At 45.4% G+C, this 18,354-nt stretch overlaps 1 protein-coding gene across 2 annotated transcripts in view; it reads right to left on the bottom strand.

Annotated features, from left to right (window-relative positions):
- Positions 1 to 11,350: 11,350 nt before the first annotated feature.
- The window catches only part of Erich3 (glutamate-rich 3), a 102,047-nt gene continuing 95,043 nt past the window's right edge, over positions 11,351 to 18,354 (bottom strand). For both annotated transcript variants that reach the window (NM_001433090.1, NM_001433091.1), the window contains 1 exon segment: positions 11,351 to 16,597. In NM_001433090.1, the coding sequence (NP_001420019.1) occupies positions 14,331 to 16,597 (2,267 nt within the window). In that variant the 3' untranslated portion in view covers positions 11,351 to 14,330.

The raw sequence follows: 18,354 nt of genomic DNA, 5'->3' as shown, positions 1-18,354 counted from the left end.
CTGCTGGGAGAAGAGCCATGCAGGCCTACGGGACCCACCATTTTGCGAATGCAAACAAGATGGTCCCAAATTGGGAAGACAGAAGTACCTGAATTACATGGTCCTGGCAGTAGAGTCGTTTAACACAAAGCAGGTGAAAATAACACAAAGGCATTGCTTTATCTGGACACAATCTGGACACAGCGAGAACCAGATCCCCAATGTAGTCTGACAACTAGTATCAGACATCTCACAAGTACTGTGATGGGCAGGCATCATCGGCTTGACTAGATTTAAAATCACCATCGCATTTCTGGGTGTGTCTATGTGGGGGTTTCCAGAAAAGGTTAACCTAGGAAAGAAAACCTGCCCTGTAAGCAAGCTGAACACCAGCATTCCTCTCTCTGCTTCCTGACTGTGAATGCTACCCAACACTGCTACTGCCATGGCCCCTCACCGTGATAGGCTTCGCATTCTTCATCTCCATGACTCCCTCACGCTGATAGGCTCTGCCCTCATCTCCATAGTCCCCTCGCCGTGATAGGCTGTGCTCTCATCTCCATGACCCGCTCACCGTGATAGGCTGTACCATCCCATCCCCATGCATGGCCCCCTCGCCGTGATAGGCTGTGCCCTCAAACTGTGAACCAAAGTAAACTCTCACCCCTTTTCAAGCATTTTGTCATAGCAATGGAAAAGTTTGTAGTAATCCGGGTCACCTCCGATCTTCACATTCCCCAGTGCCCTTGGCCTTTCAGGAGCCCACCTTCACCACAACCAAGCTTACATGACACAACCTGTCCACTCCTCACCTGGTGGCAAGCCTTGTCCTTATTCCCTTTCTTCGTCATTGAATATGTCTGCTGGTCTACATTTTACAAGCCATGGGAGTGGCCTGTACAGTAAACCACTGTCCACAAGAAGATGGAAGCCAGGTAATGAGTTTCCTCTCTTCTCCACAGCACCCGTTGTCTTCCAGCATGCTCACCCCAAAAGTCTCTGAAGAGAATCTGTGACAAGCAGATGCCTGGACCTCAGAGAGCAGCTAAGCTAAGCTACACAAGGGCTGTGGGTGGAGGGGGGACTTTCCTCACACATTTGGAAGCCACAAGTGAGCTTCAGCACTGAGCTCAGGTTTCTTGGTGCTGACAAAGAGAGGCAGTATGCAAATATATTAGATTTGGGGCACAAATTCCCTTTTAGTGAAATGCTTTTTGTGGGATGAAGAAAGTGGGTAAACCAGATTGCAGTTCCATTCAGGAGGACAGATGAGCTAACCAGTGAAGGAGCAGGCTCAGCCCGCACAAGACCGTGAGCATACCGGCCCATGATGCCGTTGGAACCTTGAGTTCCCTCTGTTCTCTCTTCACAGGTCCAATCTCTTAAGCACGCTGACGAGGACAGGAAATAGAAACCTCTGAGGAAGGGCAGACACCCCAAAACAGCCACACTAGGAATGTCCTTGCTTTAGCCAGGAACTCAGAAAAGAGTTCTGCCCACTGCTCCACAGCCTCACGCCCGCCCCCTTAGTTCGTTTATCTGGAAGCAAAGGATGAGGGTGTGAAACTGATAGGTTCCAGAGTACCAAATGGCTGTGCTAAGTGGGTCAGCTCACCCCCTCCCAGTGCTCACTCCCGGCTTCTGCCATAACCTGCTCTGACCTTCAGCTTGATGATACCCCAGCCCTGAGAATTTATTCCTCCTTCCCCTGCCCCGCTCTCATGTTCCTACCTACAGATTTATAATAAACTTCTCTCTAAAGCACACCATGTGTGGTTCATGAATTTCATTTCTCAAATTTGCAAGACAGGAATCCTAAGGCACCAACTCACTGGAAACGTGTATGTCCGTGAGCTTCTGGTTACTCTGCCTCCTGACTTAAAAAGCCCACCTAAGAGCCTAAAGAGGCTCCATCACTCTCAAAGACACCTCCGGATTTTCCACATATCACTGCCATGATATATTGAACATTAGACTTGACCGTGCCCTACACAAGCTCTGGTCACTAAGAAACCTAGGATAAGCACTTTCTGTGCACTGGATTCCCACACATAGAAGATCTTTCTTTTCTCTGTTTTCCTGATGTCTCTCATTCTACTAATCAATGAGCCATGTGCAGTCTCACTAGATTATGACTTCACATCATCCCTGCATCCCTCAACACCAGCATCCTGGCCAAGGCTGCTCTGCAGGTGGGAAGGAGTCCCTTACTTACCCTTCAGAAGTTTTCTCATTTGCATGAAAATGAGGGACTTCTTGACTTTGTCAGGAGAAGCCAGTCCTCCTTTAAGTGCCTTTCCAGGAGCACCTAATCCTTTTATAGCAGTTCTTGGCCTCTCAGAGGGTTGATGTATGCAATGCACTTCCATTATTCCTGCCTTTAACCCTTTATCATCATTAAACATGAGATGCATGGATTCTAAAATACCAGCCCAGGAGAGCAAGAAATAAACACTCAAGTGAGGTCTGCCCATCCTTCAAACCATGGTTCAGCACCAAGATTAAAGGGCCACTAGATTGGTAAGCCTCCACATGGAAGGCCAATAATGACATGGCAGGCACCTGATGTTTGTCTGCCCACTGTATGGCAGAACGCGAAACAGATAATCAAAGTTTTCTTGTTGGTCAAGGAAACTGGACACATGGCTCAGAGGAGGAGTGGCTTATCGTTTAGATGTGAGTACTGGAGTGTCCAGAATGCACAAAGGCTGGGCAGGTGTGGTAGCATCCTGTAAACCAAGCATTCAGGAGGCAGAGGCAGGGCATCCCCTGAGAAGGTGGCTACCTAAACTAGATGAAATCGACAAGTTCTGGGAGCAGTGAGAGACTGTGCCTCAATAAGCAAAGTAGAGAGACACCAAGAACAACATCCGGTATCAACGTCTGACCTCTACACATACCTGCATCCACATGAATGTGAGCACGCGCGCATGCACACACACACACACACTCACACACACACACTCACACACACACTCACACACTCACACTCACACACTCACACACACTCACACACACTCACACATGCACACACACTCTCACACTCACACACACTCACACTCACACACACTCACACATGCACACACTCTCACACTCACATACACTCACACTCACACACACTCACACACTCTCACACTCACACACTCACACTCACACACTCACAAACACTCACACACTCACACACACTCACACACTCACACACACTCACACACTCACACACACTCACACATACACACACTCACACACTCACACACACTCACACACTCACACACACTCACACACTCACACACACTCACACACACACTCACACATTCACACACACTCACACACTCACACACACTCACACACTCACACACACTCACACACTCACACACACTCACACATATACTCACACACTCACACACACTCACACACTCACACACACACTCACACACTCACACACACTCACACACTCACACACTCACACACACTCACACACACTCACACACACTCACACACTCACACACACTCACACACTCACACACTCACACACACTCACACACTCACACACACTCACACACACACACTCACACATTCACACACACTCACACACTCACACACACTCACACATATACTCACACACTCACACACACTCACACACTCACACACACTCACACACTCACACACACTCACACACTCACACATACTCACACACTCACACACACTCACATACTCACACTCACACACTCACACACTCACACACACTCACACACACACTCACACACTCACACACTCACACACTCACACACTCACACACACTCACACATATACTCACACACTCACACACACACTCACACACTCACACACACACTCACACACTCACACACATTCACACTCACACACTCTCTCACACACACTCACACTCACACACTCACACACACTCACACTCACACACACTCACACTCACACACTCACACACACACACACTCACACACACACACACAGAGAGGGAGAGAGAAAGAGGTGCACAAACACACTCACCATACTACATATGCACTTACCTGTGCCAAAAGAAGGTTTCTTGGTGTCCACATATTCACTGAAAGTCTTACCATCTCTTGGAACATGAAATTAATGCACTCTTTGGACAAGTTTAGCTGGTCAAATCTATGCAAAGCAAGCACATTTTTAAAATTCCAGTAATTAAAGTAATTGGCTGGCTGCAGAGACTGTCCATGTTAATTGGTCTCCACTGAAGAAACATTAAGCTTTAGGGAAAATGCATGTTTAATGGGAGTGATAAGTTATTAATACAAATGGAAAATTTGGCAGAATGTGCAATAGCAGGTACTGAATGCTTCAAGATGCTAGTGGAGACTAAATTAGCTTGTTGCTTTTCCCCACTTTACCCATTAAGCTGTTAACTAATTTAAAATATTAATACAACTCAAGCATCATAGAGAAAAGCTTCGTCGTTGGCAATTTTTCCTGTCAAATATCACTGCTATATTAGGTGTGATTAATCATGATATAAACACATACCCTGCAATTAATCAGAACTACCTTGACCAACCAGCAAGAGCTTGCAAGCCTTCATGAGTTCTTTCCTGAGAAAATGACAACCCCACTTCATTCCATACATATAATTTTAAGTAAACTGCCTTAAAGCCTTAAAAGTCCTGATTCCTCATGATTTGTAGACTCCATGGAGTTCTCTTTTCCGATCACATTAACTCACATTTTTTATTTGTAAAACATTAATAACCACTAATAACTGCAAAAGCAACACCATTGATTTTGAAGTAGCTATTGTCTGGGTCTCCACAAAGAAGATGATAGGTTCTCTACTAACTCACAGAGGCTGCCACACTGCTGGATGGAGCAGCGATCTTATCACAGAGCAAACGACTCGTAAATGAATGTTTGCTGTCACATTAAGCTCCATCCCACAGAGCCTTTGGAGAGCTAGACTAAGTCATGTGTGTGCTGTGCGGTGTGTGTGGTTTTAGCCAGGCTCCCTGTACCTCTTTCTCTCTTTGAAAGTCTAGGTAGAGACTTGTGACCTTTCCTTCCCGTTCTCTTACTTCTCCACTGTTGTTCTCAACCTGTGAGAAGTAACCCCTGCCACTGGGCTCACCTGAGGCTATCAGAAAGCAGTGGCAAAATCACAGTTACAGAGCTGCAGTAAAGACAATGTTACAAGCATATACAATGTTATGTTTGGGGTCACCACCTGAGGTAGTATCTACAATGTTGGGTTAGAGGTCACTATAACAGGAGGAAATGTATACAATGTTACAATTGGAGGCACCACCACATGAGTAGGTGTCAGCAATTTTATGGTTGGCTTAGCACCACATGAAGAAATGTCTACAATGTTATGGATGAGGTCAGCAACACATGAGGAAGTGTTTTAAAGAACCACACCATGAGGGAAGTTGAGAACTACTGCTCTATACCACACAAGTTCCCACTCTAATATTCTTTTTTGTAAAGGTTTTACTTGAATAATAATTATCAGGAATTGTTATTTGGCAAAGTCCTGGTATTCCTCACCTAGTTTCCCCCAATATAACATCTTCTCAATTCGCGGTAATAGAACAGAAATCAGGAAATTGACACCCATCCAGGCTCCCTCAGAGGTGACTAGGCCATCAAATCAGACAGCCCCCTTCCCCTGCTGACCCATCCCCATGATAAACTGGGAACTTAGTCTTCACAAGACGCCAGACATGATGAATCCTTGATCTTGGATGACCTAATCTCCTAACATCAAAGAAATAGAAATACATTGGCATAATTAATAAATCTAAAATTTTTGTTACAACAGCACAAAGAGAGCCCACCCCTTGTCTTAAAGGAGCCAAGAGTCCATAACCTACCTCATTTTAACAAAGGCAACAGATGAGGTATAAAAAAAGGGGAGTGGAAGAAAAATGGATGCTCAGTCTGGAATACTTAATCTCTTTGCTTTCTAAAGTTTCAAACAACTTAACTGTTTCCTTGACCCATCTGTGAACTCTTCCTTGAAGTTGAAATAAGAGAAGAAAAGGCACTAACAAGAGCATCCCTTTTTAAATGCCACTAAAAGGAGAATTACTGTGTTAAATGCCAATAACAAGACCATTGAGATGTTAAAATCTCTTCATAACCATTTTAAGACAATTGTGTTAAACTCTCATTTAAGCTTCAGCCGTGGAAAGCATTCCGTCTCCACTGTTAGCATTTTTATGATCCAAAAATCTCCTTCTTGGAAAAGTTGAATTTATGAATATTTTGTGCTTAAAAATACTTGAAAATTTATTGATTCTCTCAGTTTTCAAGTAAGTGATGTTATTAAAATAAGGATTATATTAAAATATTATATATATTGCTGTTTTTAAAATAGGGAATTCAAGTAGAATATGGGAAAGATGGAAAGAGTCTGCTGTGATATGGATAAACAAAAAGGAGAAATCAATGTTGTGCTGAAGACAGTGGGAGGTAACAGTGAAACCGGATATTAAGCTTTGAGCCCACAGTGACAGAAAGGTTTATTAGCTGTTGCACATCATCCACAGACTAAGCTTAAGTCATTTCACTCACACGTCTAAGAAGCAGCAGAGAACAGAAACAGCAGCAGTGACAAGCTATTCAGGCAGATTCTGGTCAGGTATGTGTGTTCATGTGTGTGTGTGGTGTGTACGTGTATGTACAGCCTATAGAACCTCTGCCATCTTCAAGGATGAACCTTGGTAGTCAGGGGGACAATAAAAGCTCTCAGCCTCTGCTGTGTGTTAGAGCTTGTGTCAGTGTTTGCAAAAATACTGATCTTCGAGAGGGGATTTCATTAGGAAGTGGAATTCTCAGTCTCTCAGAAAGAAGTCTGCCTTATAAGAAGCTGGGCTGCCTGTCAACCTCTTGATGAGTAATTTTCTACCCTGTTTTCTGCCCCCAGCAACTATGAACCATCTCTCAACCCTCAGGGACACTGCTACCCCTGCATGATATTTGAAGAGGAACAGAAGGGCCTCTGGGTCGTCAGCATCCCTGCAGATAGTGATGTTTTATCAGATACTTGTTTTATCCGAATACTCCCTGTATCCTACCAACATCAATTTGTCCTAAAGGCTGCTCAGAACAATATAGAACAGTCCCATGACTGTCACCCCCCTACTACAGCAGAAAGCAGCCTTCTGATCCATGAGCTCACTTGTTCATACCATAGTTATTGAGCTTGAGCCATGGACCACACATGTCTTGGCACAAAAATGCTCAATAGTCCTGGAATCAAACCCTTTTCTCACGGAGTCTGTGCTCTCCAGGAAGACAGCCCGTGGTACAAGAAATGTGTTATCTTGAACCTACAACACTTCTCTCTTTATAGAAGCTCACATTTACATTCTGAAAGGGGGTGGGAACTGATGCTGGGAGGTAAGGACTGAAAACAGAGATTAAGCACTATAGTCACCTTCTTAAAGGGCGGCAAAGCTTCCATTTCACCGTGAGATTATGGTTAGTTATTTCTTTCTAGTAGATTTCCCTCAGACTTTTGTATTAAGAAAAATATATGTTTTTAAGACTGTGGTAGATAATCTGATTGTCGAGTTGACAAGTTCTAGAATCACCAATATCTGGGCATATTTGTGGGAGAGTTTCTTCATTAGGCCAATAGAGGTGGTGTACTGGCTGGTTTAGTGTGTCAAGTTGACACAAGCTGGAGTTGTCACAGAGAAAGGAGCCTCAGTTGAGGAAATGCCTCCATGAGATCAAGCTGTAAGGCATTTTCTCAACTAATGATCAAGTGGTGAGGACACAGCCCACTGTGGGTAGTGCTGGTGGTCCTGGGCTCTATAGGAAAGCAAGCTGAGCAAGCCAGGGGAAGCAAGGCAAGTAACATCTCTCCATGGCCTCTGCATCAGCTCCTGCTTCCTGACCTGCTTAAGTTCCAGTCCTGACTTCCTTTGGTGATGAACAGCAATGTGGAAGTGTGAGCTGAATAAACCCTTTCCTCCCCAACTTGCTTCTTGGCATGATGTCTGTGCAGGTATCGATACTCTAAGACAGGTGGGAAGATACATCCCAAATTTCATGGGCAGAATAAATCAGAAGGCAAGTTGAGGGCATAGATTTATTTCTTCCTCCTTCCTGACTGTGAACACAGTTTGATCATTAGCCTCATGCTCAGTCACGATGACCTCACCGTGAAGAACTGTCCCCATGACCTTCCCACGAAGAACTGTCATGATGACCTTCCCGTGAAGCACTGTAACCCTTCAAACTGTAACAGAAATCAACCCTTCTTGTCTTAAGTTGCTTCCTGTTGGTGACTTTGTCATAGCTTTCGACCTGAGGTGTGAGACTATTCCACAGTTATAAACCTGTTCACCTGTGGACTTTAGTAGAGACTGTCAGACTAGAGTCCTCAGGACAAGCCTGCCAACACATGCATTTCTTAATACAAATTATTGTTACAACAGGACCACGTCAGCTCATTCTAGTGTTGCCTGTGGCTGCTTCACCCATAACAGAAGGGTGTCATGCTGCAAACAGTATTTCAGGAAGACTAAGCCCTTGTCCTTCCTGGAGATGTTGCCGTGCCTTGTTCCTTAATGCTCACTTGCTATCAGAGCTCTCTGTTGGTGCACATGGGCACAGGATAGATCATGCTTCCTTCCCTAGATCCCAACAGGCACTGCACTAAAACCTTCATGGCCCGCTCATTGATTTGGCAGCACATGTCGCTTTAGCTGGGGGCGAGACATGAGCATGGGAAATGCTCTCACCTGCAGAAAGTACCTGAGCAGTATTGACGAGGGATTGGTCTGCTGTGGGAATCAAGAGGCCTGACCCTTGCCCGACTCCTTTGCTGCCTTGTGGCTCCCCTAAGTGGCTGTGCTGTGTACAACTGTAGCAGCAGCTGCCTCATCCCCCAGCTTTTCTCTCAGCACACAGGGTTGTTCCCAAAGCCGGTCCCAACCAATAAGCAAGCACTGGGGCACTTTTAGGGGCCCTGACTTCAGGAATCTGTTGTCAGAGGTACAGGCCTAAGCTTTGCTTTAGCATTAGAAAATCATTGTGTTTTCCCTTTAAGCTTGTATTTCCATCCTGCTTTACAAATGGAATCTTATGCCCTGAGTATCTCTCTCTATTCTGGATTTTATGCCCTTCCTGACATATTTCTCTGCCACCCAACTAATATATCTGTTAAACTTCAATTTTAAAAGTATCCCTGTGTCCCCGAGGCTCTTTGTATTAAATTTCTTCTAGACTGAGCACCCTTGGGATTATCAGATGTTCACATTTGATCAAGATCGCATGCATGCATCATAAATTTTAATAAACACCACGCATAAAAACTTAGACGTCGTATCTCTGAGAATGAGTGACTTTTGTTTCTAATTAGTTTTTGTGACTGTGAACAAATATTACTTACTGCTAGAGCGAGGGTATTCAGCATCGGTTTTATCCACTTGGTGTTTTATTTTTATAGGTGTAAAAAACACAACATTTATGCATACCACATAAGTGGATGGATACGATGGGGTTCGTAACATCGTACAGCAAAACACTTCATGGAAACTCCCTGTGGCTGATTTAACGAAATTCACCAGAGAATAAACTACTACAAAATGTATTTTCTAATTCAAAACCGACTGAAGGTTCAGTCTGGTCCTCAGTTAGTTTTTCGGGAAGCAAATAGCCACAACTATTCCAGAAGGTTCTGTTAACCATCCATCAAAGAGTCTCTACAACGTTTATCACATTTCATCCCTTTGTCTAAACGGGGTCATTTGATGACCAGCAAACCACAGTAAACTAGAAAGTGGTGGGAGACTCAGCCTCTGTGGTGGTCAAGGAAGCATAGAGGACATGCACAACCGTGAGCACAGGCTGGTCATGAGGTCATTCTAAGACAACCTGCCGCTGGAGGTCCAGCCTTGGCAACAGACCATGAAAAGATCCATCACTCCTCAGTGTTAAAACAGTGTCCAGACCTCTGGTAAACTAAGAGGTTTCTCCCAAAATGCATGAGTCCTTCCTACACCTTTAACTGTGAGTATGTACTAAATAAAGGCCAGGCGACATCTGCAAAGCAGATAGCCTGACAGCAGGTTGTCTCTGAGAATTTTCTCTAGTGCCTCCTTTTCATTTTAAAAATGGGTGTACTGTCCAAAATACTGTAAGGGAAGGGTCACACAGATGGCTAAAGAGTCTGAGCAGTCTGGAAGGGGAAAAAATACACACACACACACACACACACACACACACACACACACACACACACACACTGTCCACACTTTCATCTCTTAAGATGAGGCCCCAGCCATTGTGGTGAGCATACTTTTCCCATCATTGGGTGTATCTGGAGAAAGAAAATTAAACAAAGGAAAAAAAGAAAACAGGGAAGGCTGAGGTAGAGTGGTTTTTGAAGGATTAGTTTGGAAGTGACTCTTAAAGAGTTCCAGCTTTATTAACTCCCATTCTCTCATGCCTCTTCTGTAAACCATCATGACAGAGAACTTCTTTTTCGTGATAAAACCGAGTGTAGAGACGGACCGGAGGAAATATTACTCAAGATCACAGCCGCGTCTCCGGAGCGTCCTTGAGCCTGTTCAAATACTTCACCCACTAAATACATTCCTTTGAGATTTTCTCTTCTTTGTTCCAACAATCATTTTCCAAGGGCACTAACGGTGGCAAATTATTGATCATAAGGAGGGGAGAGAACTTGCCTGTGCTGTAAATTTACCTCCATGAAGTTTATAAAGTGTCAGGAAAAGCTTCCGTCAAAATTCAATCATAAAGCCCAATTCTTCCTAAGTTTCCTTGACAGTCTGTCACCTCCTGAACCGTGTGAAACTCCATGTTCTTTGATGAGTACTGGATGAAAGCTCTCTCTCTCTCTCTCTCTCTCTCTCTCTCTCTCTCTCTCTCTCTCTCTCTCTGTCTCTCTTAGAAGATGTATTAGCAAGTTGTCTTCTCCTTCAGCAGAAACAGGTGGAAACCAGCACTTAGTGTCTTAGCCTAGAGTCTTCCTAGACATAATGTCCAGTGTCTCCAAGCTCGTCTGAGGTAGAAGTTATGTGACCTGCGATTGACTGTGACTTCAGACAGGCACTTAACTACACTGACCTCCCATTTACGCTTGTCGATAAAGTGGTGGGAATAATTCTCCTCTGGCATTAGCCCAGGAGTGTAGAAAGTGCAGATGAACGCAGGCAGCCTGCAAACACACACGCTTAGACGTCCAGCCCAGTAAGACTTCCCTCCTTTATCTGTTCTTGTCATTCAAATTCTGCAAGAAAATAACATGAAACATCTTAAAAGTCTAATCTTCTTTTCTAAGAAAACTCTCCTGTCAAGCCTGCAAACGTATTTTTTTTAAATAATGAATAAACTATGGGGGGAAAATCAGTTTTGCTAAGCATAATTTTATTGGTGTAATATTTGCAGAGATAAAATTTTACTCAATCAAAACATCACAACACCGAATTTCACAGTTAAACCCACATGCAGATTGTAGAATTACACTACAGGCTGGGCTGATGGAAGGTGTTAAATATAAAAATAATCCAAGGCAATTTCCATTTAACACATCGCGCAAAACTCACTTTTCAAAGTGATTAAGGAGTTTGCTATCTTTCTCGTCAGTCCTGTGTTTAAAGTACTCTGTGGCTCGGGGGGGGGGGCCAACACCAAGGGCAAGTCCTGTAGAGGTCACAGTGCACATGGAACCAGATTAGGAGTAGAGGAGAGCCAGCCACAGACCAGGGCGAGGGGTAGGGAGGCTGTGGCCCGATTCCATCAACTTGTTATTCAGTGGGGAGGGGCAAGTCTTCCAAGTTCATTGCGCACAGTAATACATAAGAGTGGCTTCATCATGTTTAAGGTGACTATCATCTCCTCAGGTTGACCACACGCACGACTAAGGAAAGACACAGAGGCAGAGATGAACCTGACAGTGCTCCTGCCCTCTGCTTTGCAACCAAAATGAGATCTGTTTTAACCATTGACCTACCTGAGCAGTGGAACACTTTAAGATCACTCCAAGGTTTCCTATAACAGCACTTTCTACCCTGCCCACCCCCCAACACTCTATGCCGTTTCTAAGTATGAGAAGAAGCTGGTGGTAAGCTCAATGCACTGACGTCCCCGATGAAGTGATCTGTCCACTCTCTGTGCCAATAGGTCTGCTCCAGTACGGATGGCTCTGTCTATCACTAATTATCACAAAGCTCCATTGTTCATCAAAATTAAAACCATCTATAATAACGGGACACCTAGACAATAGCAACACGGGGGTTAGGGGGCAGACAATATGACTTTTCAATTTTGGCGTCATAATAGGATCAAGAAAAATTGAAATATTGATGCATAGGTTCATGTAGAACCAGATATATCTGAAGCTTTTATGGGGCAAGAGTTCACTCATAAAAGTGCCCCATAAAAGGTTGTCTCTCCTCCTGGCTGGGAAATTGCTGTCTTGGAAATTTTTCATCTCCGCACTTTGAGAAAGGGGTCAACAGTGGGAGCTCTGGAGTGTGGACTGTCTTCAAGGAAATCCAGCCCATCAGAGCAGGCTGGTAGCTAACAAGGAATTGATATCTGGGTATCATCTGGAGAGCAGTTGTGACTGCTATCTTGCCGCGGGCTGTGGGGTCACTCAGGTTTGAAATAACAGAACCCTGGGGTGTGTGGGCTGCTGATCTTCAGGGTGACATCAGGTTCAGAGAACGTAGGATAGACCACGTCTTCCCTGAGTATGTTTGATGGACCATGTTTTCTCAGGGTGTGTGTGACAGACCACGTCTTCCCAGAATGTGTGTTATGGACCATGTCTTCCCACTCTGGTCATCACACTCCTCTCACACTTACCTAGATTACATACATATCTCACTTACATTTGAGCAGCCTGGTGGACAATCTCCCAGGGACAAAATGCTGAAAGCCACACGTTTCTACTCTACCAGAGAAAACCAGATACAAACACATTCAAAGGACATTTTCAGGAAGGTTCCCACTTTACCTTCCCCAACCCCCAGTTGTAAAGAGGAAAAGTTAACCTTTCCAAGAGATGGCAAATTTCCAAAATATGATCCCCATGCATGAACTTGAGACTAATGCTTAACTATTGAATAAAAAGTGGTTTAAACAAAATCAAGCCATCAGGGCTCACCTACTGATAAACTTTGGCGAAAGTCAAATGTTTGAGAAACAATCATTACTTTGATGTGCAGAATGTTCAGTTCCCCTCATTCTCTGTTTGGGGCCACACCTCCCCTGAGGGGAAATTTTCTTGAGCTATTTCACCACGATTAGTAACCTACTAACCAGGGTCTACAGTTGAGACTGGCTCAGGCTAGCACTGAGCTAAAAGAAACTCTGAACTCCTGGGGAGCAACGTGCCTCCATCTGTCCCCACTCCACGTCTTTAACCATGACAGTTTCACAATATCCTGGTGGAAAACAAAAAAGATACACTGAGGGTAAAATCACTCAGAATATTAGTATGTATGTGCTGGCTACTTGATGATATCTTGGAAACAACAGACTCTGTAAAATAAATATATTTTGGTGTTTGCTTACACCATTCAAAACTTAGGAATTTCAAACAGTGTATATTAAATATGTACAGTATCTGTCATCTATGCATGGAAAACGTACATTTATTAAACTTAGCAAAACATCAGAGATAAACGTATAGAAGCATTGTAAGATTAAATGGCCACAAGAGAGCTTTAGTCCATCCTTCAAAATCCAAAGCGCTGGTGGTGATTTGGGAGCAGTCGAGGGTGTGGATTTTATATGTGTGTATGAAAGAAAGCTAATGGGGAGAATTCTGAACTGACTTTTAACCCTTTATTTCTTGGCTCTGCAGCTGAGGGCACATTCTTCTCTGTATGCCTTTTAAAATTCTCATACAAATATATATTTCTTTCTCCTCCCCAAGCTCCTCAGTGTCCGACTTCTCTCTATATTGTGTATTTTGTCCTTGAGTCCTGTGAGGCATACGGACCTCATTTCAGGAGAACCCATTTATAGGACTAAAGGGTTACACAGAGAGCTGATCGACCTCCTCCACGTGCTTTATTGCCTCCCCGTGTTCACAAGACACTTCAGGCCAGCTTGGGGGTAAGAAGTACGAAACTGAAGAACACATAAGAACATAGGAAACACCAGTGAAGCCCGCACCACAGACAGGAGAGCCATGCAAGCTTTCTATATGTCCTGGAAACACGCCAGACTGGAGCTCACCAGCCGCCATGGGACCTCCTACTCAGCTGTGTTCAAGGGAACATCTGCTCTCTCAAGTTCTTCTTGCAGTCTCTCCTGGGCTCTAGAAAAATCCAGTTTCCTTGGAGGTGCTGCCTCTCGACACACTCTGCTAACTAAGCTGTCTCTGACTGAGACACTGATCCTCTGAACTCGCCAGCTGCTCCGGTTTGGTGTTCCTCGTCCTTTCTTGTAGCCCCTGTTTCCTCCCCAGCCATACCTGGGTGCTGAGAAGCCTTTGCTTCCCCTCCCTCTCTGTCCTCCCCCGGCCTTGAGTACTGCACTTCAGGAGCCTGTTCTTGTTGGGTCTCTGCCATAGCCCCTGCTGATGTCACTTCCTCCACCACTGCTACCTTCTCTGCTCTTGGCGTCATGTCTTCAGTCAAGGTCCTTTCTTCATCGGCTGTTTCTCCTAGAGCCTCACCTGCTCTGTCCCACGTTTCCTGCTGAGCATCTGCAGAGGAGGAGGCCATAGGGATCCCATCAGCTGACTTCGATTCCTCTGACACCTCTCTCCACTCTGCAGAGTCTTCGATTTCTCCTTCTTGTGGATCCTCCTGAGCCTCGACTGTGCTTCCTCCCGTGATCCAATTCTGCACTATCAGGCCGACAGTCTCTGTCCCTGGAGAGCACTCTTTATCCCCGTCCCCTTCCCCCTGAGGCTTCTCAACCTCGGCTTCTCTACAGACCACTGCCCTGGTGAGCCTTTCCTTGGAAAGATTTCCCTGGGTCCTTCTCATAATGTCCCCTCCTTGTACTTGCAAAGGCCCGTTTTCCTCCAGTCTCTCCGGTTCCACGTGGCTGTCCGGCTCCTCGGCAGCCCACTCTTCACCTCTGGCTGTGAAAATACCCTCTGGTCCCTGTGCTTTGTCTGCTGGCTCAGGTCCAGGAGCTCCTAACAGCCCCTCTCCATCATGACTGAGCCCCCTCTCCTGAGGCCACGGAGCCTCGCTCTCCTGGCCTGGCAACTCTTCTCCTCCTTGATGTTCTGTGTTTGTGGCTGCACTCTCTTCCGGTGATTTCTCAAACTGAGGTGTTGCTTCAAACAAAGTAATGGTTCTTTCTTCGGGTAGCTCTTCCGGAAGCTTTGTAACCTCCCCCGACTCAGTTGCCCCTGTGGGTTCTGCATTCTCAGTATCAGCCTCCGTCTCATGGGAGGATGCACAGGCCTCTTCCTCAAAACCCACTTCCCTCACTGTGCCCTCCTCTTCCCCTTTGACTTTGTGCTCTAACAGGTCTTCTGTCTTCAGCACCTCAGCCCCTGTCTCCTCTTCTCTGTCAGATCCAGTTTCCCTCAGAGGTGGTGTGGGCCTCTCAGCTTTCTCCATGCCTCCAGCCGCAGCTAATTCCCCAGGGAACACGGCTCTCACATCCCGTTCCTCGGTGGATTCTGTGTCAGTGATGATTCCCTCCCTTGCTGTATCTTCCTTACTGAGTTCCTCATGGTTGCCTGGGAAATCCTCCCAGGGGCTTGCTTGGGGCTCTCCTGTTGAGGAGCTGAAGGGAGTTTCTGCTTCCAGAAATTCCTTCCGCCCTCTGGCTGCTCTCTCTCCCCCAAGTGCTGCCTCTTCAGAACCGTCCTCTCTCTCTGGCCCTGTGTCCACCACAGGCCCCATGACCTCCAGCTCTGCAAGAGCTCCTTCTTTACCTTGGTCTCCATCTGGTTTGGGGGAGCCCATCTCCCTCTCTGCTTCCTTCACTTCAGAAGTCCCTGCTTCTTTCAGAATGGCTGCTTCCCCAAGAGTCTCTGAGCTAAGCCCTGTGCTGTCTGTAAAGGCTGCCTTCTCCAATTCTTGCTCCCCTTGAGAAACTGTTCTTCCTTCCTCCATCCCTGTCTGCAGCGAGGCCTGCCTGTCCGGGTCCTCATCCCTCTGTCTGTCCACTCCCTGCTCTACACTTAGAAACACAGAGGCTCCTGCTGCTACCTTTTCTATGGAGATCAACTGTTCCTCCCCATGCCTTCTACTCCCTTCCGTGCCTGCCTCCACCTCACTAGCTATGCGCAGAGGGTACTGCCCTGTCTCTGTGACCTGTTCTGCTGATGCCTGCTGCTCTCCTGTAGGGCTCCTCTCCCCTAAAGGAACCTTTGAAATCCCAGCTTTCTCCCTCAGTCCCCCATCCGTGTCAGCATCCTGGGGATGGCAGGTACCATTCTCCAACATCCCTGCTTTCTCCCTCGGTCCCCCATCCATGTCAGCATCCTGGGGACGGCAGGTACCATCTTCCCCCATCTCGGCTTTCTCCCTCAGTCCCACAGAGGCATCAGTATCCTCAGACTGGGAAGGTTCATCTTTCTCCATGGCTTCTTCCTTCAGTGTGCGCATCTCTTGTGCAGCTTGCACGGGTTGCTCATTTGAGCTGAGGACTGCTTTTTCCTCTACCACTAGATTTCCATTTGGTGCCATAAAAGAAAAAAAATGAAAAACAGGTCACTTAGATCAAAGTGCACAGAGCAGAAAATAAAATATAGAATTTTATAGGTAGTTTATGAGATTTTATATACCATCAAGGGGACACTAAAATTATATATCAAACCTTTCTTCAGTTGATAGGATGTTAACTAACACGGACCATGACTGGAAAATGCCTTTTCTTCATTTGTGCAAAGAAATGCTTTCAAATTTAATGGACACATTAATATAAAAATTGAACAATAGGCAGGTTGAAGTGAGCAAATGCCAACACTCCCCAATACTCTTATATTTTATTATCAATAAGTTACCTCACATGTAAAACACACGATATACCCCACTTTCATTTCAAATAATAATATTTGAAAGAAAACACTTTACAATAAGCAGAAAAGTATTTCCTTGTCTTAAAACTCATAGTCCCCCACAGAACCAAGAGTACGTCTACCTCAGTAGACACTTGGTCTCACGGCCATGGTCCAGAGGTAGCAATTAGATCACATACCACTCTTAATACGTTAAAGCATTTCTGCTTAGATTCAGTCATCGAACATCTTTATCGTTGAGTTATGGCATTTTAGTAGAGATGCCAATCTGTAGCCCATGTCAGGTTGCATGTCATCTATGCTCAGAAACCAGTTACATCTGTCAACACAGGACCGAAAGCGAGACTGGACCTTGTGGTGTGGGAGTGTCCAGCATGAGCAACCCTCCTACAGCACTCCTGAAGGGCTTCACAAGTTCTGAGGCAAGACTCCCTGGAGAACCAGGATCTACAGGTCCGCTATGTCATTGAAAGGTCACTGTGTTTCTCAGTATCTACCAGGCCATGTGTCCTTCTGAATGACGCGTGCACGCAGGATATCTGAACGTGGGCGAGCCTCCCAACTGGAGGCTCAGAGAGATAAAGCTACAAAGGCAGTGCCTCAGCAGCGCAGAATGAAGGAATGGGGTCATGATGTATTTAATATTAAACATTAAAAACTTTTTTGTATGATTGTGTTTCTGTCTGGTGTCCACGTCCATGACAGCACCTAACGAGGTCACAGCACACCTCTGTAGAGTCTGTTCTTTCCTTCCACTTTCACGAGTGCTGCAGGGGTGGAATTCCATCACAAGACTTAGCACAGGAAATGGCTTTACCCACTGAGGCATCTCTCCAGCTCAGCTATTCCAATATTTTCCATTTACAAACCAGAGTTAGGACTGGGAAGATAACTCAGTCAGTAAGGCATGCTGTGTCCAGCTGGTGTAGTCCACACTTGCAAATTAGCACCAGTGGGTAGGTGGGCTGGGTAGGTGGGCCCCTGTGGATTGCTGGCCCAGTTCCCCTATGACACACACAGACAAACATGGACACCGTGGTAATTTGGATGAGAATGAATCCCCAAAGTTCATATATTTGAATACTTAATCATATGGTTTGAATGCTTGTTGGAACTGCTTGGGAAGGATTAGAAGGTGTGGTATTTTGGTTTGGAATTTCCTCCCTATACCCCCTTTCCTCCATTTTCAATAGTAATATAGACTCTGTGACATTGTGCACTGCAAGCATTGATTTAGGGCTTTTTTTTATCTTACAGGGGTTTTGAATTATGACACTGCCTCAAGGATCAAAAGACACCTGGACTCTGGGTATTTAAACAACTTTGAGACTGTAAAAGTCGATGGGACTCATGAAGTAGGACTAAGTTAGTTTTGCATAATGGTATGGCTACAGGCCTATGGG

This window comes from Rattus norvegicus, chromosome 2, assembly GCF_021556685.1.
Source record: "Rattus norvegicus strain SHRSP/BbbUtx chromosome 2, alternate assembly SHRSP_T2T, whole genome shotgun sequence".
Taxonomy (NCBI): domain Eukaryota; kingdom Metazoa; phylum Chordata; class Mammalia; order Rodentia; family Muridae; genus Rattus; species Rattus norvegicus.
Note: the sequence above shows the minus strand (reverse complement) of the source record. Positions and strands in the feature narration are given on the sequence as shown.